Below are 27,035 nucleotides of genomic sequence, written 5' to 3'. Positions count from 1 at the left end.
TAGTCTACATGTGTTGGTTTTACATTTTTCTCCTTGATGAAGGTTTCCCGTGAAGGGAGGTGGAATTTAAAACTAGATCACATGGACTTTGGTGATCACTATCACAAGTCTGAATTTTGTTTTTAAATTTAAAGGGGAGGCTTTGGAGTGATCTGACTGTTGCTTTAGGAAGAACACTACCTTAAGTAGTGTGTGTGTGTGTGTGTCTGTGTGGTGAAGGTGGAAAGCAGTTGTGTTTGGATTGCAGAATCATTATAGTCTTCTGAAGGTTTGGGTGTGAGATGTAAAGAAACTGAGGAAATAATATGAAAAACTGAGGTCAAAGATGGGTTGGACATAAAATTTAAAGGACAGTCATTACTACCAGGGAACATGGTAGTAGGTGCTCAGCTTGCAGGAAGGATCCAGACATGAAGCAAATGTATGAAGGAGACTTCAAAAGATTTTGCAGAGTAGAGCAAGGCAGTAGACCAAAAGCCTTTTTCACTTCTGACCTCTGATGTGGTGATATTGTGTTCCCCAAAATACCCTAATAAACTTATCTGGGGTCAGAGAACAGAACAGTTACTAGATATAGAGGCCAGAAAATGGTGGCACACACGCCTTTAATCCTCGCATTCTGAAGGCAGAGATCTGTCTGGATCTCTGTGGGTTCAAAGCCACACTGGAAACAGCCAGGCATGGTGACTCACACCTTTAATTCCAGGAAGTGGTGTCAGAAAGCAGAAAGGTATATGAGGCATGAAAACCAGGAACTAGAGCTGGTTAAGCTTTTAGACTTTTGAGCAACAGTTCAACTGAGATTCATTCTGGATGAGGACTCAGAGGCTTCCAGTCTGAGAAAACAGGATCAGCTGAGGAATTGGCAAGACCTTTTAAGATTCGTGCTACACTCTGATGAAGGATGGTAGGAAGATAAAATGGCTTGTTAGCTAGCTTCTAGAAAATGGTATCATCAAATGAGAATAAATACCAGAAAAAGAAGCTTTTAGAGAGGATGTAGGAGCACTGAGACACCAAGGTTACCGAAGGAAAGTAGAGAACACAGAAAGAAAAGACACTAGGATGATTAATGCTGGCAAAGTGTCATGAGTAACAGATGGAATGTGTATGTTAATGATAAGAGGTGAACAATGCTAAGTGGGAAAATCGGGGTTAAAGGCCAGTGTTTGTAACTTACCAGTATTCTAACTGGAATGTCGGCTTGAGAGGAGCTGAGGCAGAGACCTTCACCTCCACTTGAAATAGGTGGCTGTTCCCTAATTTCTACATTTATTGTTGAGTAGAGTAATTGTGACATCAGAAGAAAACCATCCAGTCATGGTTTCTGCTTTTTCTCTAAATTTCTTCTCCTCTTTGCTAGTCTTTTCTCACTACCTTTATTTCGTCTATCATCTGTCCCACAGGTTTCTCTATATTGATCAGTATGCTAACACTATAGCATGTCAATTTCTATTTGTAATGAAAATTGTGCCCAGAATCTTAGAAATGCTCAACTGGAATGCCTCTCTTCTCGTGAATCACAGTACTCAAGGTACTCAACACTTGCTTTTTGGAAAGTAAGCATTGCTGTCTCAATGACCATATCATGTAGCCTATGACCGTTTCTGTAGTGGTGTTACCTTGTGATATCTTTAATGGTTTAATGCTTGTGTTTATAAAGAGGGCATTTAGAATAAGGCTAAATCTTAAAGGTGGAATTTCTGATATAGCCACTGTTGAGAATGTGGATGTGACAAATATCTAGTCACTAAACCCTTTCTAACACTTAATTATTAAAATATTATTAAGATAAATATGCTATATATATTGTTTTATTGGTACACATTTCACACTGGCTTGTTTGTTTTTGTTTTAAAAACAGGGCCTATGTATTTCAGGCTAGCTTGGAGTTCATTACTTAGTACAAGATGTCTTCCAAGTTTTTGAGGTAAATCTCCTAAGCCTCTTTAGTTTTGGGATTAGAAGTGTGTGCCACAACACCTAGCTCTATTTAATCATTTTTCAAAAGATTAGACATAAACCAGTTGAAGTGACTTGATTTTGGAGTTGTAAGGATGCTTCTAAAATGTGAGAAGAGGAAGAAAAAAATATTTATATAAAAGCATTCGACTTGATGAATGGGAAAGCAGTCTATTTTGGAGGCTCACCAAATGAGTAGATCAAATAGTTTTATGGAGAGACTGGTTTCCAATAGAAAATGTTTTTCATTTCATATTTAGCTTTAAAGAAAATTTTTTAGAAAAAGTTAGCAAATATCAATAGTATTGGTCTTTTACATGTTCTTTGCAAACTGCAAATATCTGCCAAGATGCTAATTATTAGAAAGCATTACTTAACAGCAGCCTTCTGTGATACACTTAATGGAGCAGAAATTCCGAATGCTTGCAGATTCCATAGTAATCAAAGGCCGAAGACTCTGGAGCTAGCCAATCACACTTTTTACAATGGATTTTCAGGACTCAGACTGCAGATGCCGCCTAATAGGGTATCGGCGGCGATCATATTGGAGGTAATACTGCTTTTTCTTAGAACTTGTTATATGAAATAATTTATCCAATGATTACCTTATCAGTCCATCATAGGTCTTGTAATGGCAAGTATCACATCCTCAGGAGTTTGTGCAATGTGTGTCATGTAATAGTTGCTTATTAAATGTTGACTGAATCAAGATGCTAATTTTAATTTTGGAAGATTAATCAAATTGACAAAGAGATAAATGATGCATCAACTTCCACTTGTCAAACTTCTATTGGCTGTCAAAATTGAGATAGGGTGGGGAAAATTGAAATTTGAAAATAATTTAGTTACTTTAATCATTAGTTGCCACCTTTTCTCTCATAAACCTAACTGAATTTTTGTGTACTTTTAGATACCAGCCCAAAGCCTGGAAACTAGCAAATTATATAAACAGTTCCCAAAATACTTATGTGGAATACAAGTAACATTTCATACTGTTTGTGATTGGGGGTAATTCTTGTCCCAGCTGTTAGATACTGGACAGTTACTTAAAACCATATATTTAGCCTGGTATGATAGAGCATGCCTTTAATCCCAGCATTCAGGAGGCAGAGGCAGGCAGATCTATGGGTTCGAGGCCAGCTTGGTTTATAGAGCAAGTTCCAGGACAGAGAAACCCTGTCTCAAAAAAGTAAAAAACCAACAAAATTCTGACATTCTTTATTTACATAACAGCTTGCTTTCTTAAGCTATATTTGGGGATTGTGTCTACCTCACAGTCTGCTGTGCCTTTGAAATAATTTCATTCTAATTTTCCATGTATTCATCCATATGTAGGGGAATTCATTTTGATATGAAAATGTATTTGAAAAGGTATTTATTTCTAAAATTGAGACTGACAGAGACATTGGGTTAGGACAGTCTAAAGAGCCACTATTGAAGGAGCTGATGGGGCTTTAAAAGTTTACAAACATTTAGAAATAAGTTGTCATGGCAGGGGATGTGGCACAGTTGGTAGAAGGAACATCTAGCATGAACAAGGATCTGAGTTCCATTCCCATAACCATAGAAACGGTGCATGGGGGCACACTCCTCAGGAGTTCAAGATTGCCTTTGCCTGCATAGCAAGTTCAAGGCCAGACTGGGAGAATTCTTTAAAAAACAAACAACAAACAAACAAACTTATTGTATTAAAATATCTCTGTGAGTTCGAGGCCAGACTGGGCTGCAGAGTGAGTTTCAGGAAAGGCTCTGAAACTACACGGAGAAACCCTGTCTCAAAAAACAATCAATCAATCAATAAATATTTTTTAAGGCAGTTTTTAGGGCTTTTGCCAAAGTTAGAATAGAAAAGCCACTTGATACAGCAATCAATTATGACACCCAAGAGAAACACACTAGGAACTTTCAGCACCTTATTGGAAGTAAGGTGTCTCACCCAAAGTCAAAGTCATTAAGAATGCCCAGGATGTAGAGAACAGCTGGGCATATCGTAAGGTGTTATTGCCTTCATCGTCCACTGGGGAATTTGATCGGCTGCAAATGTGTTTCTGGCTAGGGATGAAAAGTCAGCTACCACTTGTTAGACCTTCCCTTTGGGTGAGATGCAGGCAGGAATTCTATTTGCAATACCTGCTATTTTGCCAACTTTCTAAACACTTTTAAAGGGAAATGCTTTTTAGGTTTAACAGGACAAGGACAGAAGTGACGTTTAGAACTTACTGCCAGTAATAGTGTAAGGCCTTTGCAATGGTGAATTTTGTTCATTTGTAGCTACAATGAAGTGTGTTTTAAAAACTGCTACAGAAGCACAGAAATGCGGAGTCCTGTTCAGATATGCGTGTTGGGGTGGAGAGGGAAGAATTCTGTCTCAGTCTCTAGGATTTGGTGTTCCAGGGTTGAGGCTCCAGCTTGTTACAGAAGCAGCCCAGGACATGCTATGCCTTAGTGTGATCAGGTAGCAACTGGGAGAATCTGAAATCAAGGTAAGGAACCCTTCAATGAGATTTGCAGTGAAATTGCCCTTCTTGGGATGTGGTTGACCAAAGGCTCTGGTTGGTCTCTTCAGTAAACAATCGGAGCTCTTTGTAACAGCTTCTTGCGCTGCCCCGCCTTCCACTGCAGGCAGATTTGAGCAGGCTGCTCCCTGCAGGGCTTCCATGGCCTTGCAGAGTTTCATTTAGTCTCCGGATCTTGGCAAAGTCCTCTGCTCACCCTGGCTTTCCATCTGCAGCCCTCAGGCCTGCGGTTGCAGTCCCCCGAGCTCCCGGGCCCAGGACGGCATGGCGAAACCTAGGCATCTCAGAGGTCTGGGGATTTGCGTTGCCGCAGCACTGGCGTCCTTCCTCGCCGGCTTCACTCTGGGTAAGTACGAAAGTTGGGTGAGGAGATCTCACTGGAGGGAGGAGAAGCCCAGAGTGGGCTGGCCTGGGTTCTGTGGAGTTCCCAAAAGAACACAGCAAATGTAGAGAGCGAGTAGAATGCATTTAAATCGGAATTCAATTTTATTAAGTTTCTATTGCGTATAGACTACTGCTGTGGGCTGCTGGGAAGAGAACACTGGCTGTTACTGTTTATGTGCATGGAAAAAAGATGACTAAGAAATTATGAATTGAAACCATTTTTTTACATGGATTTTTTTTCAGTGCTTCTTGAGTGTCAGGGGCTGTTTATGAACTAGATTTCAGAAGAGAGCCTGAAGGCCATAGCACAAGAGAAGTAGATAACAGTTCTTAAAGTAAACCTGTGTTAACCAACTGAGAGTTATGTGTGTATAAGAATTTTTAAAGTTTTCTGCAATTAGCATGTTTTTCCCCAAAAGTGCACAGTGATCTGTTGGTTAGATATCATTATTTTTTTATTATGTATTTATTTATTTGTTTATGTTTACTTTACTGGGGTCTAATAGTCAGAAGCAATCAGTGTGCTTGTGTCTGTGTGTCTTTATGTGTGTTTGTTATCTCTATGTGTTGTTTGTATGTATCTGTAATTCCACTTCACCCCCAGGTTGGTTTATTAAGCCTCTCAAAGAAACAACTACATCAGCTGGTTATCATCAAAATATGCAGTGGAAACTCATATCTGAAATGAAAGCTGAAAACATTAGATCATTTCTTCAGTAAGTTTGTTTTACATTTTTATCTTAGAAACAGTGTTTGTTGCATGAACAAATGTATTAAAACTCGGCCAGCCTTTACTTATATGTGAAATTATAAATTTCTCATTAGTTCGCCGATTTTTAAAATGTCTCTAAACCACTCAAGATGAAATCCATGGCCTGTTACAGAGGAGTCTTTTCTCACCTATAACTTCATCCCACAGGAAAGTATCTGGTTGGTCTTTTTAGAGACATTTTATTGTCGTGTAACCTTGGACTGCAACTGAATGCGATTTTTTGTTCCTTATGCATTAACTAGAAAAATCTTACCCGACCCTTCCACCCCCTTTCTTTACTGCATCCTGTTAAGAAGAGTTAGGACACTGGCAGCCTGGTGACTTAGAAAGAAGATCAGTGTTTCTGATTATGGCTGCCTTACATTTTTCCCCCCTCATTTTGCAAATATAATTTTTTTTCTCAAACAGTGAACAAAATGAAAACAGTAAAGACAATGTAAACTTTTCAACTTCTTTTTGAAGGCAGTTACTGTAACACATTTTTGTTCTCAGAATCCCTCAAAAAGAGTGGCATTAACAAATCAGCTTTGTTGAATGATAATTTACATAAACTACACACCTTCAGAACCTTGTGATTTCAGAGATTTTACAGATATATTAGAGTCAACAAACCACATGCTCTACTGGGATCCTGAGAATTCGAATCCTCTGGTCATTAGTTGAAGAAGGGATGTGCGATGCGGTCATGCTTCATGAAAGGTGAAGGAAGTGTAACTAAAGAAGCTTTCCTCTAGTGAATGAAAAATGCAAGAGGGAACTGTGTTTTTACTTGTTCTTTGATTGAACATTACCAAATTACTGTTCAATTTGGATCACAAAGGGAAACTCAAATGTCTGGTTTTCTTTTTTCACTCCTGTGTTTCATTTCATTGAGCCCTCTAGAATATGAGAAGCACAAGTTCATGATTAATCTTTCATCTCCATTTAAAGAAATTTTTTTTTTTGGTTTTTGTTTTTGTTTTTTGAGACAGGGTTTCTCTGTGTAGCTTTGCGCCCTTCCTGGAACTCACTTGGTAGCCCAGGCTGGCCTCGAACTCACAGAGATCCGCCTGGCTCTGCCTCCCAAGTGCTGGGATTAAAAGCGTGCACAAAAATAGTATCTGCCGGGCTGGAGAGATGGCTCAGAGGTTAAGAGCATTGTCTGCTCTTCCAGAGGTCCTGAGTTCAATTCCCAGCAACCACATGGTGGCTCACAACCATCAATAATGAGATCTGGTGCCCTCTTCTGGCATACAGGCATACTGTATACATAATAAGTAAATCTTAAAAAAAAATAGTATATGTCCACTGTAGAAAGTAAGACAACAATGAACTATTGTCATAGCTGGGTTTCTATTGCTGTGATAAACACCATGACCAAAAGTAACTTGAGGGGAAAGGGTTTATTTCATCTCACAACTCTCAGGACATACTCCATCACTGAGGAAAGTCAGGACAAAAACTCAAGAGAGGAACCTGGTGATAAGAACCAAAGCATAAACTGTGAAGGCACTTTACTGGCTTGCTCAGTTTGCTGTTTTATTGATTCCAGAACCACCTGCCCAGGTATGGCACTGCCCATGGTGGCTGGGCCCTCCCCAATAAACCATTAATCAAGAAAATTCATCACATACTTGTCTGCAAGGCCAGTCTGAAGGAGGCAATTCCTCAAATGAGATTCCCCATTCTAGATGACTCTTGGCTGTCAAGTTGAAAACAATAATCAAAACAAAACAAAAAACCATAACTAACACAAGTATGTAAAGTAGAAATTAAATATACCTAGGCTTGAATTATTTTTCTCTAGCTGTAAAATAACTTTTCTGAATTCACTTGTACTTTGTAAAGGAAATATTTGACATATTAAACATCTGTAGCTTGCAGTTTTCACTTAAGGACAGAGAGAGAGAGTGCTTCACAGAGCTTGATACTTGAGTCTTCATGGATCAGTCATAGTTTGCAGGTAGGAGAGGGAAGACTCAAGTGGATGGAGAAATATTTATTCTGGAAAGAAGAACTTGTGCAAAGTCTACAAACAATTAAAATGACAGTGGAAAGGGTGCCGTTGAGCAGAAGCTTGTGAGCACAGTAACAGTGAACGAGGCTGAAAGATGGAAGGGTGGGTCAAATGCATGTTGGGTTATGAACATTATAGTCTAGATTATATGGGACTGTCCAAGTATCATGAGCAATTATGCAGTAAGGTCGGATCAACTACTAAAATATACTATTTCTCAAAATCAGAAAGTTATAATTTCAAGGTCTAGCCCAGGCATTTATTAGCTATAACAATATGAACTACTTTGTCAGTTATCTTATTTGAAAAATAGGAGAAAGGAAGAGTGGTTGTGAGGATAAAGATGAAATGTAAAAGTGCTGGTACCAGGTTTTCAATGAAAATTTCATCTTCATGTCCATAGGTTTTTGTTTTTTAGTTTTAGGGGTTTTTTTTTGTAATATTATTTCTCTACTGATATAAGTGGAAAAGAGAAGAAACCTTTAACATAATATTTGTCTAAAGTAAAATAAATCTCACTATTAACTCTTTGTGGGGTTATTAAAATGCTATAGCTCTTTTACACTCAGAACTAAGAAAATATCACCCAAAGTAGTTTAACAGAGTTGTGTTTTTCATGTCACCGACAAGACCTTGGCACTAGAAAATACATAAGTTCATGGACCTTAATTTCAATGAAATAAATACATTGCTACATACATGTTATAGTTGATAGACACATCTAAGCCAAATGCAGAGTACTGGGCTGTTCCTGAGCAAATATTAAGACTTCTCCCTCAAAATTACCTCAGTTCACTCATAAACATCAGGGTGTTGCATCCTTGTTATAGAGCTATGACATTCTTATAGGTGTCTTCTCACATTTAGTCCTGTGCTATTGTGTTTACCAGGGATTATGCTATTCACCGAGGGAGCATAACATGGAAATTGCAGTTTTGCTTAATTATTTTAAAGAGTCATGTCTGAAAATTGGTATATCCAACTGAGATTTTTCTGCATCTGATAGAAAATTGATACATGACTTCCTGAAAGGTGAACCATGTAGCATCATTTGGATATACTCTCTTAATACTCAATTTTGTTACTCTCTTTTCAGTTCCTTTACAAAATTTCCCCATCTGGCAGGAACAGAACAAAATTTACTGCTTGCCAAGAAAATCCAAACACAGTGGAAGAAATTTGGATTAGATTCAGCCAACTTGGTTCATTATGATGTTCTTTTATCTTACCCAAATGAGACGAATGCAAACTATGTATCAATTGTGGATGAACATGGAGTTGAGGTGATGTAGAATTCTTGGGAGTTTTTGTATTTTGAAATCTCTGGTTTGTACTTTGACTTTGAGACAGGATCTCACTTTTTGGCTCTTGCTGCCCCGGAATCTACTGGATGAATCAGACTGTCCTCAAATCTGTGGTGAATCTCTTGCCTCTGCTTCCTGAGTTCTGAGATTACAGGTGCACACAACCCAGTTCATTACTTGCTTCTTGCCTCTTCATTGATTGGAATGTAGAGTCAAGTAACAATAGAAATTTGTTAATAGTGCAGTACCATTTACATTATTCAGAAAAGTGGATAGACTGCAAACTCTTCGGTGTCTGTTTGTGTTTAGCATGGTACTAATTCCTCAGGCCAGAATGAAGATTAGGACATAGTTCTTTTGTTTAGTAAGGTGAGGCAGACAAAGGGATACATTATTTAAAATCAGTAGGGTAAGTGCTGGGAAGAGAGAACTAAGGTTCTTGATCTACAAAGGAACAGATCATTTAGCCTAAATAAGGAGATAGAAAGTCTTCCTGGTGGAATTGATATATGAGTCCGAAAAGAGAATAAGAGTTTAACCACATGAAAACTTACAGCAAGGTAAGAGAGTTCTAGTCAGAGGAAAACACTGGACATACATGAATGTGTATCATGGCTCAGTATTATTGGTAGAGTCTAAAGATTTTGTGTATTCCAATAGTGTGAAAGCAAAGTGAGCTACAAAAAGGGATAAACTAGTAGATATGCTCTGGAGACAGGCCATAGGATTATATTATATCTTCAGGAGTTAAATGTCAAGCTTCAGTAATGAAACTTCCTGAAAAGCTTAGGTAAAACAAAGATAGGACCGAAAAGCATGTTACCTAGGGCACTTGCATATCACATAGAGACTAGGCAGGGAGTCAAAGTTACAACTGTAACAATAGTTCAAGTCAAGGGTGAAGCCCTGAATTAGGCTACCAGCAGAAGTAAAGAGGAAGGCTGAATTTGAGAAGCAGTTTGGGAGTGTGTTAGCAACATGGTTCATGACTGACTTGAGCAAGGAAGAAGTGCATAAATAATCAGGGTGACTGTCCACTCCCAACTGCCTGGTGCAGCTGGCTTACCTAGTGACGGAGTTCACAGGTGGGAGATGCAGACCATAAGCAGGCTTAGGGATGGTAGAAGGTAAAAGCAAAGTTTAATATGTTGAGTTTGAACATCAAAGCTAAATAGTCACCTGGCTCTTAAATACAGGAATGTGAAGCGCTGAGTCCCAGAAGCATATTAGTTGTTGGCACAGTTTTAATAGTGAAATTACACTGGAAGGAATAGAAAATTAGTCAAGAAGTGGTATAGGGATAAAATATGGTAATCATTTAAATGATGGTGAAAGAACAGGGCTTTGTAAGAGAAGAAGAAAAGACAAACAAGGGAATCACAAAGTGCCACCATTGGTAGCAATTTCTTTGTTCACTTTTAAGCAGTGTTGGAGATGGAATTCAACATGATATACAAGTATTCTGTCACCGAGCTACACCCTCGCCCATGAATGCCACCTTTGCAGCTCTGCTTCTACACTTAATAAGAGAACATTTAATCGCTTAGGACTATTATCTTGGAGATGATATAAAACTTATTGTTGTCAGCAGGATTCATCTATTTAATTATAAAACTTTACCTAAGTGAAACTTGGGGGCAAGATGGACCATGCCTTAATAGTGACCTGGGATTATTCTCTGTGACTTGACATGTTTGAATTCTTGCTAGATTTTTAAAACATCATACTTTGAACCACCACCAGATGGATATGAGAATGTTACAAACATCGTACCACCATATAATGCGTTTTCAGCCCATGGCATGCCAGAGGTAAAAAAAAAAAAATACATGTTTAAATATGCACACCTTTACGCCTTTCTTTGTTATATGAAAGCCTGTGTAGAGAAATGCAACCAAGGGGAATTCACATGCAGACTAAATACTTGTGTATTCATTGTTTAATGTTCAGTACTATGAACACCTTCAAAAATTAAAATTATTTTTTAGTAATAGAAAAGATCATAAGGGAGAGAAAAATGAAACAAATGCACTAAAAGGAGTCCCACTGAAGCAGATAGCACTCTACCAAACAGCAGACTTCTGAGGGTGCTTTTAACAGGTGCTCTTGTTAGCTTTTCCCACTGCTTACAATGTGAATTTTAAATTATTTTTATCCATCTGTTCCTGTAGTTCATACTACAGATATTCTTAAAATAATGTTGTGGTTGGAAATTAAACACATTTGGGATTTCAGAGGCTATCTACAATTGATAGCCACTTGCAAATGAAAAGTTAGTTTTCTCCACAGAAGTCTCACTAGGGAAACAAACCACCCTTAAGGGTAAGCCCCCATGCCTAGCAGTAGATGGCCAACACAAAATGAACCCAATGGCATCTTTGGAGGTTCTTTGTCTCATAACGTTAAGTCAGGTTGTTTTAATCTTACTGATTCGTTCCTTATATATTATGGCTTCTAGTTTTGTGTGCTTATTGAATTACTTTGTTTGTGAATACATGTGTCTGCATTTATATGCATTCCTTACACCTTTTCTTTTACTCTTGTTCTTTTTTGGTTGTTTTATCCTATTCTGATTTGTTTGGTTTTGTTTTTATCTTATTTTACTTTATTATCATTCCTTAGATGCCTGTTTGTTTTCTAATGAGAGACGGAAAGGCTGTGGATCCTGATGGGGGAGGAAATGAGGAAGAACAGGAAGGAGTAGGGAGAGGAGAAACCATTATCCGAATATATTGTCCTAAGAATATTTTCTTTTTTTAAAGATTTATTTATTTATTATGTATACAGTGTTCTGTTTGCATGTATCTCTGCAGGTCAGAAGAGGGAGCCAGATCTCATTACAGATGGTTGTGAACCACCATATTGGGTGCTGGGAATTGAACTCAGGACCTCTGGAAGAACACCAGAGTTCTTAACCTCTGAGCCATCTCTCCAGCCCAAATATTTTCAATAAAAGAAAAAAGATTATAAAAAATAAGCTAAAAATTAAAACACAGTTGGATTATTGAAATGGCATTGATTGTTTGTTGCTGATATTTTCTTCTGGAGAACAACTATTGAAAATACATCTTAGCTCCTTAAAGAAGTTTTTGAAGTGTTAAAATGATGTTGTAATGAGTTCCAAATGTTAATTAATTCCAAATAAGGAAAGAAAATTGCCAATAGAGTTTTGAAGAACAAATTATTTTAATTTTATCTTTAAGGCAGTAGCATATGTATCTTTCCCATTTCCCTGTAGGGAGAGCTTGTATATGTCAACTATGCTCGCACTGAAGACTTCTTCAAACTAGAAAGAGAGATGAACATCACCTGCACTGGGAAGATTGTTATTGCAAGATATGGGAAGATCTTTCGAGGAAATAAAGTAGGGTATTCTTCTTTCTAGAGGGAAGGGGAGAGGTTGGATCCCACAGATATTAATGGATGGTTATATTCACTCTAAAATTGCTCTTAATTTTAATTTTTTTTTGGTTGTTCTCCATGGTTACACAGAAAACTTTATTTTTATGTAACTTTATATTTCTAAGAAGGAAATTATTTTTGTTACAAAAGTAGTATTTGCTTTTTAAAAGTCAATAAGAAGAAATCTGTATCAATTAAAAGGAACATTTCCTCTCTATTACCCAACTTAATTTTTCTAGACATATTCAGTTTTAGCCACCCCTTCCTGATTTAACTCTTTGAGTTTTAATTATGAATATATGTACATTTTATGCAATTATTATGGTTAGATTTTAAAGATGCCATGATACACTGTGCGTCCTGTAACACTGTTGTTCCCACTCAGCTACTCGTGCACGTATCCATGGTAACACACTAAGAGCTGTACAGTATAGTAGCAGTTAAGGGGCTAGGACTCTGGCTCCACACCTGGGTCAGGCATAATCTGGGCCTGAATCTCTAGATCTTTTCGATGTCAACTACTCTTTCTGTGCCAGTGTCTTCATGAGTGGAATAGGATTGTCAATAATACCAACCTCAAAGAGTTCTTCATAGGATCCTAGTCTGCACTGGAGAGCATCTCAGTAGCAAACGGATACTAGTAATTTCTGTGTAACTGTTTATTAAATGCCTCATTAATTTAAATGGGAACATAATATTTTTCAGAATTGATAGTTTATTTAATCATTCTTCTGTTGATAGATGCTTACCTCAGTTGGGCTTCAATATGTTACTACTTTAAAGAATTCCACTGTTAACATTTCACATATACTTCAAATATTTGCATCCAATTTTTGTGATATAGATTCCTAAAAATTAAGGGTAGATACTATATAGGTAGATAGATAGATAGATAGATAGATAGATAGATAGATAGACAGATAGATAGATGTATTATATGTTCTTTCATAATTTGATGAAATGATCAAATTTCTTTTCCAGAAAGTTGAGACATTAACAAAGCTGAGTGCTTTCTTAATATTATAATACATATGAGAGAGCCAAGAGTGAGAGTTACCTACCTTTTGCTGTAACACTTTTGATGATTAAGAATTCAGTTATCTCACAGAATAAAGTTTTCTGTTCTTAGCAAATCCAGATGGTTAGATGCTTACAAAGTTACTTTTGAAAAACACACTGTGACTGTTTTACATAAAGCTGAAAACCTGTTTGCTTATGTAAGTAAGTATTTGTAAAATACTTTCTCAGTGATATGCAAGACTTTTGTGGGTAGTTGGTTAAAAGTATAGCATTCAGTCACATTCTCAACAACACTCTCATTTTAGTAGGGGAGACACACATTAGAAAGATATTTTAATATATTATAAACTGTCCTATGATAGAAATATATAAGATAAGTATAAAGAGGGGAGACTTTAATTTTGCAAGTTTGGGAATGACAGGAACAGTTTTGTTTTTTGGTTTTTTTTTCTGAGACAGGGTTTCTGTGTGTAGTTTTGTGCCTTTCCTGGAACTTGCTTTGTAGCCCAGGCTGGCCTCGAACTCACAGAGATCTGCCTGCCTCTGCCTCCCAAGTGCTGGGATTAAAGGCGTGCGCTGCCGCCGCCGCCGCCGCCGCCGCCGCCACGCAGCCAAGAACAGTTCTTAAAAGAGATAATTTAGTAAGGATTTTGTAAGATAAGTGACCATGTGTTAAGTTTACCATGAAGAAAATTAGTTTTGAATGCAAAGATAACAAGCATATAACAACAGGATCAAAAGCAGTTATTACTACTTTTGTAGGAGTAAACGAGTCATTTGCATATTGCTCTTACAGGTTAAAAATGCCATGATAGCTGGAGCCATAGGAATCATCCTGTACTCTGATCCAGCTGACTACTTTGCCCCTGAGGTACAGCCGTATCCCAAAGGATGGAACCTTCCTGGAGCTGCAGCACAGAGAGGAAATGTCTTAAATCTGAATGGGGCAGGTGACCCACTCACTCCAGGCTATCCAGCTAAAGGTAATGGGCAAATCTGTTAGTTGATCACTTTTGTAAAACACTCCTTGCTGTTCTCAGTGTATACAAACAAGCACTTTATGTCATTTTGTAGCCTGACTACTTGGAAATAAGTACTTTTTTATTTTTTCATATGAAGTTGAGGATTGTCCTTTCAAGGTCTGTAAAGAATTGTCTTGGAATTTTGATGGGGATTGCACTGAGTCTGTAGATTGCTTTTGGTAGGATGGCCATTTTTACTATATCAATCCTACTGACCCATGGGCATGGGAGATCTTTCCATCTTCTGATATCTTCAATATCTTTCTTCAAAGACTCCAAGTTTATCATGCAAGTCTTTCACTTGCTTGGTTAGAGTTACCCCCAAGATATTTTTATTATTTGAGGCTATTGTGAAAGGTGTTGTTTCTGTGATTTCTTTCCCATTTTGTTTGTCATTTGTACATGGGATGGATACTGGTTTTTTGTTTTGTTTTGTTTTTTAGATAATCTTGTATCTAGCTACTTTGTTGAAGGTTTTTATGATCTGTAGGCATTCCCTGGGAGAATTTTTAGGGTCACTGATGTGTACTATCAGATCATCTTCAAATAATGATTCTTTGAGTTCCTCCTTTCCAATTTGTGTCCCCTTGATTTTTTTCAGTTGTCTTATTCTCTAGCAAAAACTTCAAGTACTACAAAGAGTAGATATGGAGAGTGTGGGCAGTTTTGTCTTTTAGGAAACATTTTAGTTGAATTGCTTTGTGGGGTGAAGGAAAGGAATGTGGTAGTTTGAATAGGAATAGCCCCATAACTCATGTGTTTGAATGCTTGGCCCATAGGGAGTGAGTGGCACTATTAGGAGGTTTGGCCATGCTGGGGTAGGTGTGGCCTTATTGGAGGAAGTGTGTTCTGTCTCAGTAGGGGCAGGCTTTGAGGTCTCATATACTGGAGCTACACAGAGTGTGGTACACAGACTCCTTCTGCTGCCTGCTGATCAAGATGAAGAACTCTCAGTTCCTTTTACAACACCATGTCAGTTTGCATACTACCACATTTCTCTCCATGATGATAATGGACTAAACCGCTGAAACGGTGTCTTAAGGTTTTTATTGCTGTGAAGAGACACCTTGACCATGGCAACTCTTATAAAGAAAACACTTAATTGGGGTGGCTTGCTTATAGTTTCAGAGGTTCAGTCCACTATCATCGTGTCAGGAAGCATCATGACCTGCAGGCAGATGTGGTGCTGGCTGTATCTTGACAAGCAAGCAGCAGGAAGTCCACTGAATATCATACTAAGGGAAGTTTGAGCAAAAGGAACCTCAAAGCGCTCCCCCCAACACACACACACACACACACACACACACACACACACACACACTGCCACATTTTCTCCAACAAGGCCACACCTCCTAATAGTGTCACTCCCTTTGGGGGCTATTTTCTTTCAAATTGCCACAAACTGTAAGACAGCTCCAATTAAGTGTTTTCCTTTATAAGAGTTGTGGTCATGGTGTCTCTTCACAGCAATAGAAACCCTAACTAAGAAAATGAGTATGTCGTGTCCTTCTCTGTCTCTTTTGATTAAATTTGGTTTGAAGTCTGTGGTGATATTTTGTTTGTGCTCTAACAAAGCTTGCCTGGAGATCAGAGTGCAGAGCTAGCCAGTAGTTAACCATGGAGGCCATGCAGTGGTGGCATACCCCTTTAATCCTAGCACTTGGAAGGAGGGAGCAGGAAGATCAGGAGTTCTGATCCTGTCTAATAGAGAAACAGTGCTGTGGGCCAAAGGAATATATAAGAACTCAGCTGGTTATGACAAAGTCACTACCTGGAGGGATCAGGGAATTCCTCCAGAGGAAGCCAAATCCCAAGGAGTTTTTGATGTTACTTGGCTTGTTATATATCAGCTGTATTCTGTTATGAAAATCATGTGTGCCTTCATAGTTTTCCCAATTGACTTTTCCCTAAGAAGGGCTAACAGTGTGGACTGATCACTCTCTGGACATACACATTCCAGGTATTTGGAGATCAGCCTCAGGAAAGGCTTTCTCTGGAATCAGATTATCTCCCTTGGCCACTTTCAAGGACTACAGGAAACACCACCCAGGGGGGCGCCCAACTTCCTAGGATAACAATGATAACAGCCCACGTGCAAGTCTCCTGACTTAAATTCCACAAGGAGACACTGCCCAGGTGGGCCCCAACTTCCGAGGACTAACAATGATAACAGCCCACAATGCAAGTCTCCTGACTTAAGGTAAATTCCACAAGGAGACACCACCTAGGAGAGGTAGACGTTAAGTAATAGCTTTACACAATTTAGCTCGGACCCTCCCTTTATATACTGGGACTTCCAGGGACAAGGGACAGAGAAAAGAAAAGAGAATGGAAGAACTATATGGGTAAGAACTTGAGAGGAACAAACTGAGATGGGAAAGAACTAGATTGAAGGGCTAGAAGAGAGGACTAGAGGAACGAGATGGAAAATGAGGAAGAGTCAGATGGGAAAGTCCTAGCTGGGTAAGAACAAGGTGAAAAGGACCTAGATGAGGCAGAATTAAGACGAGAGAATTAAGATAGAACTTAAGAGGGAACAGTAGATAAACAGAGAGAAAGCAGGCAAGAAAGGAGCTAGGCACAAGAACAGAACTGAAGCTGTGTATATGTGGATGTTATGCCAGAGGAATTAAAGCAAGTAGACTATAGAGCTCAGTGTGCTGAGATTTTATTTCCTGAAAATAGTCCTCGACGTTAGTAGTTCTCTCTCCTGAGCCCCTGGGATGTATAATATTAAGGCTGGTCCCTCTAATATTATACATGAAAACAGAGCCAGGTGGTGGAGGCTCATCCCTTTAATCCCAGCACTAGGGAGGTGGAGATAGTAATATAAGATGGGAGGAGACAGGAGCTGGGCCCCTTTTGGTCTGAGGATTTGGTAGAGGTAAGAAGTCTCTCTAGTGGCTGACTCCTTTACTTCTCTGATCTTTCAGCATTTACCCCTATATCTGACTCTGGGTTTTTATTATTAAGACCAATTAGAATTTGTGCTACAAAAGTATATTTTGTTGTAAATTAAAATGGATACACCATTTTTCTTCTTAAGTCTATTTGCTTAGAAAATCTTTTTCCAGCCGGGCGGTGGTGGCGCATGCCTTTAATCCCAGCACTCGGGAGGCAGAGGCAGGAGGATCTCTGTGAGTTTGAGGCCAACCTGGTGTACAAAGCAAGTTCCAGGACAGTCAGGACTCTGTTACACAGAGAAACCCTGTCTTGAAAAACCAAAAAAAAAAGAAAAGAAAAATCTTTTTCCAACCCATTACCTTGAAGTAATGTTTATCCTCGTTGTTGAGGCGTGTTACTTGGATGCAGCAGAAGGATGGATCCTGATTTACACCCAGTCTGTTAGTCCTTATCTTTTTATTTGAGAACTGAGACTGTTGTGCCCAGATTGCGACCCCCAGAGAGACCATCAAAGACGAGCATGCCGGAATGCAAAAGCAAGGTTTAATTCTGGATATCCAAAAGCAATACAAGGCTAGGCAGGGACTTCATCCAATATATCCAATGCAGTGAAGGCTGGAGGAAGTGCCCACCTGTTTGCAAGCTCAGGTTTTAAAGGGAAAAATCACAAGGTTACATCATTTAGGGGTGCTAGTACGGGTACAATTCTGATTGGCTTGCTTCTAGGGACTTCTAGAAATTACTTCTAAGGGAGTGGTTGCCCGCCACCATTTTTCATTGGCTGCCCTCAGGTGGGGACATTTCTGTGGTCAGTTACCCTGGAAACCAGGGAGAGGACATTCCATAGTCCGGCAGGCATTACCTCATGACTATCTTGTGACTCTGTACTTTTACACTTCCTGGTTTCTGGAATTCGAACTGACTGGTTTCAGTAACTAATGGCCTATTCCCAAAGGGAGAAATCTTAGGCCTTAATTTTAGGGTGAAAGCATTTTGGTCTTATTTCTAAGATGGCTCATTTTGGTCTCACAGAGACCATTGTCATTGAGAGAAACCAATGATCAATGATTGTTGATTCCTATTATTTTGTTGTTGTTTATGGTGGTGATGGTGGTGGTGGTGTGTGTGCACTTTCCTTCTTTTGTTTCTGCTGGTATAAGATTATTTCCTATGTTTTCACGGGTGTAGTTAACACTGGTGGTTTGGGTTTTTCTATCTAGCACCTTCTGTAGTTCTGGATTTATGTAGCTAGAGTTTTCCTGCCTGGCCCACGGTCAGGACAAATCTGTCTCACCCGCCAGTCCCGCAGCCGCTCAGACCCAACCAAGTAAACACACAGAGACTTATATTACTTATAAACTGTATGGCCGTGACAGGCTTCTTGTTAACTGTTCTTATATCTTAAATTAACCCATTTCTATTAATCTAAGTTGCCACGTGGCTCGTGACTTACCTGTATCTTAACATGTTGCTTCTCATCACGGCAGCTGGCAGTGTCTCTCTGCCTCAGCCTTCTACTTCCCAGAATTCTCTCTCCTTGTCCTGCCTATACTTCCTGCCTGGCTACTGACCAGTCAGCACTGTATCAATCAATCATCCACAGCAGATTTATAGATAGATATTGTTTCAATTTGACTGGATCATGGAATATCTTGTTTTCTCCATCTATAGTGACTGAAAGTTTTGCTGGGTATAGTAGTCATTGCTGGCACCAGTGGTCTCTTAGAGTCTGCAAGGTATCTGACCAGGCCCTTCTGGCTTCTAGACTTGCCATTGAGAACTCAGGTGTAATTCCAATATGCTTTTTTATGTTACTTGGCCCTTTCCCTGCGGCTTTTAATATTCTTTCTTTGTACTACTGTACGTTCAGTGTTTTGATTCTCATGTAGTGGGGGGACTTTCTTTTCTTTTCTTGTATGATTTTGTTGACTATATTTTCTGGGCCTTTGAGTTGGGAATCTTCTCCGTCTTCTATTCCTAATATTCTTAGGTTTGGACTTTTCATGGTGTCCCAGATATCCTGAATGTTTGGTGTCGGGATTTTTACACTGAACATTGTCTTTGACTGATGTAGCTGTTCCTTCTGTAGTATCCTGATTGCCTGAGATTCTCTCTTCCGTCTCTTCTATTCTGTTGATGAAGCTTTCCTCTGTAGTTACTGTTTGAATTCCTAAATTTTTCTTTTCCAGAATTCCCTCAGCTTGTGTTTTCTTTATTGATTCTATTTCCATTTTCTGGTCTTGATCACTTTTATTTGTTTCCTTCAAATGTTTGTGTTTTCTGGGGTTTCTTTAAGTGATTTATTCATTTCCTCACATTGTTTTCATGGATTAATTAATTTTTATTTTAAGGAACTCTATCATCTTCATATAGTTGATTTTAAGGTCTTTTTCTTGTGCTTCAGCTGTGTTGGAATATTCAGGGCTTACTATAGTAGGATAGCTGCGCTCTACTGGAGACATATTGCCCTTGCTGTTATTATGGTTTTTTGTTTGTTTGTTTGTTTTTTGTTTTTCGAGACAGAGTTTCTCTGTGTAGCTTTGCACCTTTCCTGGAACTCACTTGGTAGCCCAGGCTGGCCTCGAACTCACAGAGATCCGCCTGGCTCTGCCTCCCAAGTGCTGGGATTAAAGATGTGCGCCACCACCGCCCGGCTGATTATGTTTTTATGCTGGCATCTTGGCATCTGAGTTTGGGATGATTATAGGTCTAGGTGCTGATTTCTGGATTTGTCTTTATTGGATAGGTGTTTTATTCCTTGATTTCTGTTTCCTTTCTGGATTTTTCAGAGAGTGTTTTGACTGAGTGTTGCCTGTCCTGTCCAGCTTATGCGTTCTCAGGGAATGCTTGCTGGTGTTGTAGGCTGGGATACTGGGATGAGGAAGGGGAAGGAAGGTTGGAAAGAAGGTCTTTGTGATCCCTTGGGGATGGAGTCAGACAGGAAATTGAGACCACAGTAAATGTCCTGCTACAGAGTTTAGGATAAAACTGGGGGGGTTAGAACTCAGGAGCAGCAGGAGAGGTGTGAGTCTGCCTCCAGCCTACTTGTCCTGGGAGGAGAGGCCCCTGGGTTAGCAGGGGCTGCCTGCTGGGTTGGGATCTAGGACAAAGCAACAAGTTGGGGAAGAATGTTGGAAGAGGAAAGATCAGTGGAATCCTCTGGAGATGAAAGCGGGTGGGGGTGGGACTCCGCCAAGTTTGTTCTGCTGTGGAGCTGGAGATGGAACTGGTGGAACAGAGAGAAGAGGAGGCCTGCAGGGAGCCTGCAGGTGTGGCCTGTGGGTTAATGTAGGCCTGTCTGCTGGAGTTGTGGGTTGTTCCCTTGTTCTGCTAGGCTGCTGTGTTCCCAGGGAATGCCTGCTGGTGTTGGAGACTGGGATACTGGGATTAGATGGGGGAAGGAGGGTTGGGAATGGTCGTTGTGTTCCATTAGGGTGAAGTCAGAGAGAAAAGGGAGACCACAGCAGGTTTCCTGCTAAGGAGCTGGCGATGGTACTGGGACTAGGGTGGATCTCAGGAGCAGCAGCACAGGTGCCCTTGGGTTAGCAGGGAGTGCCCACTGGGGTAGGGGTCTGGACAAAGCAACAAATAAAAGGAGGAAGGTTAAAAGGGGGCAGATCTGTGGGATCCATGGGAGATGGAAGGAGGGGCTGCCAAGAGTGTTCTGCTATAGAGCTGGGGATGAGACTCGGAGATTCAAACTGCGGAATAGAGAGAAGGGAAGGTCTGCAGAAAGCCTACCTGTTTTTTTTTGTGTGTGTGTTAGCAGAGAATCACATTGTTTGGTTTTTAGCTACTCAAGAATTTTGGAAATATTTTCTTCAATATTGATTTCTAATTCCATTATAATTAATTTCACTATTGTCAAACAATAGACTTTGAATGATTTTTGCATTCATTGGAACATGTTTTATGGCCCACAATACCATAATATAAATCTATTGAATACATGTTCCCCACATACCTGAGAACAAAGTAAACTCTGCTGTTTTGAAGTATGCCCAACTGTTAAGAATAGCTGCCCAATCAAGTTAGTGTAGTTGCTGACTTTTTTGTATAATTATACTGTTATGCTTTTTTTCAACAAGCAATTATAAAAATGAGTAATAAGAAAAAAAATTTTGGATTATTGTTTCATATGTCTTGTCATTTTTAAGTTGGTCCAGATATGAGCATGAAGGGTTCCATGTTAATCTCTCTTGCCAGATAGCCAGGCCCCAAGAGTTTATCAGTCTGACAGCACTTCCCAAGCATCCTTTGAAGAAAACTTTGTCTTATTATTTGGATAAATGTAATTATTCCTCAAGATCTCAAAAGTTTTCTGTTTTTTCCCTATTATATGTGACTTTAGAATATATAGACATATTTTCCAAGCATACAGTTTACTGGAGTTTCTATAATAGTGGTTTATAATATCTTTTGAGCAAATAAAATATTAAAAAGTTTAAGAAAATTATTTCAAATGTTTAGTTTAAAAATCTATTTCTATGATTTGATTTTTGCCTTAAAATGTAAATGACATTTTATTTTATTTTTTTTATTTACTACTGACTCAAATAGTCCAGTTTAAATAAAACAGTTTGACTTTTTGGTAACCTTTAATTTTATTTTAATTGCAAAATATAACAAATCTGTATTAATATTACAAGAAACTCCTGCATGCCATTGTCCTTGCTCGTATTGTTCAATGGTTTTCACTTATATACTTGATTTTTGCAGAGTACACCTTCAGACTTCATGTTGAAGAAGGAGTAGGGATTCCGAATATACCGGTACATCCAATTGGATACAATGATGCAGAGATACTGTTACGGTATAGTCATTTGGTTGGATATGAGTATATCTTACCCTACAATGTCCAATTTTTGCTCTATTAGTCAGTTATGTTAAAAATAACATATATCAAAATAAGCCCTGAAGTAGAAACACTATTTTTATGAGAACAATCAGATTAACTACTAAGAAATAATAATAAAACATTTCTCTGCTCAAATGAAATTCCCAAATACGAAATTCTGTCCAAAGATTAAATTCAAGCACTGAGCCGGGCTGTGGTGGTGCACGCCTTTAATCCCAGCACTTGTGAGGCAGAGGCAGGCGAGGCAGAGGCAGGCGGATCTCTGCGAGTTCAAGGCCAGCCTGGTCTTCAAAACCAGTTCCAGGAAAGGCGCAAAGCTACACAGAGAAATCCTGTCTCAAAAAACCAAAAAAAAAAAAAACCCCCAAAAAACCCACTTAAATTCAAGCCCTGATTTGACAAGATTCCAATACTTAGACTTCATTGGTGTAAACACACAGTCACACTAGCCACTAGATGCGTGATCTTCATCAGTTACTTCCTGATTTAGTGTCCTCACCTGTAAAATGAGGACAGTGCTGTTTCTTCTGGAATCCCAGCTGGGAGCAGGGTCTGCAGTACAGTGAACATTGGGTTAATATTTGCTGGTAATGTTTTCTGTACTTCGTCGCCTATTTCCCAACTTCATTTCCTACACGTCTGTACCAGAGTAACTTAATTACCTTTTATAGGTGCCTCCTATGGAGTCAGGAGTTTCTGTAAAAATTTGGTGCTTCTTAACACAGTCAGGAATGTTCCCTCTTTCAGATAGCCTCAATTCCCCGGTTCTCCCACTACATCACGTGTGAGGAGGCTGTTGCCACCCATCTATCTGTCCTCCGGATTTTATTTTTTCCCTTCATCATTATAACTAACATGTGGCATGTTACTTATTTGTCTAGGCTATGACTCTTTCCAGAATGAAAGCTCCATGAGGCTAGGCCTTTTTGTAAATAGTTCCAACATTTACAGTATCACACTCAATCTCATGATTTTCTCAAGATCAATCTTTTTGTTGTTTCATGTACTCTTGACAGAAACTTGGGAGGAGCTGCTCCACCAGACAAAAGCTGGAAGGGAACTCTAAATGTTAGTTATAATATCGGGCCTGGCTTTACAGGAAGTGAATATTCCAGGTAACGTTGTGACTCTTGAATAGCCTGGAAAAGTTTTGTTTTAACAAAAAAAAGTCAAGATAATGTTTTGCCAGGTAAAGTATGCTTTTCTTTTTTTTTCCTTGTCACCAGTGACCAACTGATCATTTTATATCAACTCAGAAGGACTTACAGAGTTAACTATTGAATTATTCAGTGGTGACATTGTACTATTAGGTGAAATATTGCTATAGTGTTGTCTTTTTTAACTTCCATTTTCGTTCTCTTTTTTTTGCCAATGGAACACTTATTTAACTTTATTAATTAATTTATTTATTTATTTATTTTGAGACAGGGTTTCTCTGTGTAGCTTTGGAGCCTTTCCTGGAACTCACTGTAGCCCAGGCTGGCCTCAAACTCACAGAGATCTGCCTGCCTCTGCCTCTGAGTGTTGGGAGTAAAGGCATGCACCACCACTTCCCGGCTTAATTTTTTATAAGTTTCTTTAAAATTTATTTTACATACCAACCACAGTTTCTCCTCCTTCCTCTCCTCCTGTTCCCTCTGCCCGTCTCTTTTCTACCCACCCCCATCCACTCCTCAAGAAGGGGCAGGCCTCCCATGGGAGTCAACATAGCATGGCATATCAAGTTGAGGCAGGACTAAGCTGCCCCCACCTGTATCAAGGCTGAGCGAGGCATCCCACCATAGGGAATCAGTTCCAAAAAGCCAGCTCATGTGCCAGGGACAGATCCTGGTCCCACTACCAGGGGCCCCACAAACAGACCAAGCTACACAACTGTTACCCACATGCAGATAGCTTAGGTCTGTCACATGCAGGCTCCCTAGCTGTCAGTCTAAAGCCCATGACCTCCCATAAGCATGGGTCAGCTGTCTCTGTGGGTTTCCTGTTATGATCTTGACCCACCCCACCCCTTGCTTATATAATCCCTCCTTCCTCTCTTCAACTGGACTCCTGGAGCTCAGCTCAATGCTGATCTCTGTATCAGTTACTGGATGAGTTCTATGATGACACCAATCTGATTACAGGAGAAGGTCAATTCAGGCACCCTCTCCACTATTGCTAGAGGTCTTAGCTGGGGTCATCCTTGTGGATTCCTGAGAGTTTTCCTACCACCAAGTTTCTCCCTAACCCCATAATGGCCCCCTCTGTCAAGAGAGCTTTTATTGCTCTTCCTCTTTGTCCCTCCCCCAACTCAGCCATCCCAATCCCTCATGCTCCCATCCTCCATCCCCTCCCCTTTACCCCATCCCCACCCCACATTTACCCAGAATATCTCATCTATTTCCCCTTCCCAGGGTCCTCCTTCTTACCTAGCTTCTTTGATACTGTGGATTGTAGCCTGGTTATCATTTGCTTTACATCTAATATTCACTTATGAGTGAGTACATACAATGTTTGTCTTTCTGGGTCTGGGTTACCTCACTCAGGATGATTTTTTCTAGTTCCATCCATTTGCCTGCAAATGTCATGATGTCATTGTTTTTTTACCCTTGAGTAATACACCATTGTGTAAATGTACCACATTTTCTTTATCCAACCTTCGGTTGACGGGCATCTAAGTTGTTTCCAGGTTCTGGCTATTGCAAATAATGCTGCTATGAACATAGTTGAGCAAGGTCCTTGTGGTATGATTAGGCATGCTTTGGGTATATGCCCAAGAGGGGTATCATTGGGTCTTGAGGTAGACTGATTCCCAACTTTCTGATAAACCACCATACTGATTTCCAGAGTGGCTGTACAAGTTTGCACTCCCACCAGCAGTGGAAGAGTGGTCCCCTTACATCACATCCTCTCCAACAGAAGTTGTCATCAGTATTTTTGACCTTCGCCATTCTGACAGGTGTTAGATGGTATCTCAGAGTCATTTTGATTTGCATTTCCCTGATGACTAAGGTTATTGAGCAATTCCTTAAGTGTCTTTCAGCCATTTGAGATTCTTCTGTTGAGAATTCTGTTTATATCTGTACCCCATTTTAAGACTGGATTATTTGGTATTTCGATGTCTAGTTTCTTGAGTTCTTTATATATTTTAGAGATAAGCCCTCTGTTAGATGTGGGGTTGGTGAAGATCTTTTCCCATTCTGTGGGTTGCTGTTTTGTCTTATTGACCATGTCCTTTGCCTTACAGAAGCTTTTCAGTTTCAGGAGGTACCATTTATTAATTGTCGATCTAGTGGTGTCTGTGCTACTGGTGTTATATTCAGGAAGTGGTCTCCTGTGCCAATGTGTTCAAGGCTACTTCCCTGTAGCGTGAATTCTAATTGGTCTTATTAATTAAAAACTTGGGGTTGGATATCAGGGTGAAAGCTGAAAGATCAGAGAAGCAGAGCAACCAGTGACTAGAAAGACTTCTTACCTCTACCAAATCCTCAGCCTGAAAAAGACTGAGCTCCTGTCTCCTCCTACCTTATATTCCTCTCTTCACCCAGCCATATATCACTTCCTGTCTCCACCTCCCTACTGCTGGGATCAAAGGCATGAGATCCCAAGTGCTGGGATTAAAGATGTGTGCCACCACTACCTGGCCTCTATGGCTAAATAATGGCTTAGCTCCACACTCTGATCTTCAAGCAAGCTTTATTTGTTAGATCACAAATAAAATATCACCACACTTCCTACTTTTTCTTCTATCAGTGTAATTGGATGTATGTTGAGGTCTTTGATCCACTTGGACTTGAATTTTGTTCATGGTGATAGATATGGCTCTATTTGCAATTTTCTACCTGTTGATATCCAGTTATGCCAGCACCATTTGTTGAAGATGCTTTCTTTTTTCCATTGTACAATTTTTGCTTCTTTGTCAAAAATCAGGTATTCACAGGTGTGTGGATTTATTGTCAGGGTCTTCAATTCGATTCCACTGATCCACATGTCTGTTTTTATGCCAATACTGAGTTTTTTTTTATTACTATAGCTCTATAGCAGAGCTTGAAGTCAGGGATGGTAATGCCTCCAGAAGTTCCTTTATTATACAGGATTCTTTTAGCTATCCTGGGTTTTTTGTTTTTCCATATGAAGTTGAGTATTGTAATTTTGAGGTCTGTGAAGAATTGTGTTAGGATTTTGATGGGGATTGCATTGAATTTGTAGATTGCCTTTGGTAAGACTGCCGTTTTTACTATGTCGATCTTACCTATCCAAGTGCATGAGAAATCTTTCCACTTTCTGATGTCTTCTTCAATTTCTTTCTTTAAGGACTTAAAGTTCTTGTCATATAGGTCTTTCGCTTGTTTGGTTAGAGTTATATTAAGGTATTTTATATTACTTGTGGCTATTGTTTCTGTGATTTCTTTCTCAGCCCATTTATCATTTGTTTATAGGTGAGCTACTAATATTTTTTTTTTTTAGTTGCTCTTGTATTTTGCCACATTACTGAAGGTTTAACTTCCATTTTCAACTCAAATTTTAAACCAGTTTTCCTAGTGACATTTTTGGTGGGGCAGCTGATAGAAGCTAAAAGGGCAGAGATTGAGGATCCATCAGTTATTTTTACCTATACTACATGGCATAAATGAGTCAAAATGAGGAAACCATGTTGCACAACAATTCTCAATAGATATATCATTATAATTAGTATTGTTTTTATCTGTTCCTTTTTTTTTTTTTTTTTTTTTTTTCAAGACAAGGTTTCTGTGTGTAGTCCCAGCTGTCCTGGATCTCACTCTGTAAACCAGGCTGGCCTCGAATTCAGAGATCCAGTTGCCTCTGCCTCCTGAGTGCTGGGATTAAAGGGGTGCACCACCACCACTTGCTATAATTAGTGTTGTTTTAACACAAGACTGTTGCCGAGGAGTGAC

The 27,035-nt window shown here is 39.4% G+C and overlaps 1 protein-coding gene across 3 annotated transcripts in view; it reads left to right on the top strand.

Annotated features, from left to right (window-relative positions):
• The first annotated feature begins 4,034 nt into the window (after positions 1-4,034).
• The window catches only part of Naalad2 (N-acetylated alpha-linked acidic dipeptidase 2), a 55,159-nt gene continuing 32,158 nt past the window's right edge, over positions 4,035-27,035 (top strand). The window contains exons 1-9 of one of the 3 annotated variants that reach the window (XM_052753097.1): positions 4,035-4,445; positions 4,694-4,824; positions 5,467-5,578; positions 8,727-8,913; positions 10,644-10,745; positions 12,173-12,298; positions 14,153-14,339; positions 22,002-22,095; positions 23,157-23,255. In XM_052753097.1, coding sequence (XP_052609057.1) covers positions 4,743-4,824; positions 5,467-5,578; positions 8,727-8,913; positions 10,644-10,745; positions 12,173-12,298; positions 14,153-14,339; positions 22,002-22,095; positions 23,157-23,255 — 989 coding nt within the window. In that variant the 5' untranslated portion in view covers positions 4,035-4,445; positions 4,694-4,742. Of the gene's footprint in view, positions 4,446-4,551; positions 4,825-5,466; positions 5,579-5,687; positions 10,746-12,172; positions 12,299-14,152; positions 14,340-22,001; positions 22,096-23,156; positions 23,256-27,035 lie in introns of those variants that run through there. The other 2 variants (XM_052753086.1, XM_052753101.1) reach the window with 2 other exon arrangements.

Source organism: Peromyscus californicus, unplaced genomic scaffold, assembly GCF_007827085.1.
Source record: "Peromyscus californicus insignis strain IS unplaced genomic scaffold, ASM782708v3 Scaffold_11__1_contigs__length_118956290, whole genome shotgun sequence".
In the NCBI taxonomy this organism is placed as follows: Eukaryota; Metazoa; Chordata; class Mammalia; order Rodentia; family Cricetidae; genus Peromyscus; species Peromyscus californicus.
Note: the sequence above shows the minus strand (reverse complement) of the source record. Positions and strands in the feature narration are given on the sequence as shown.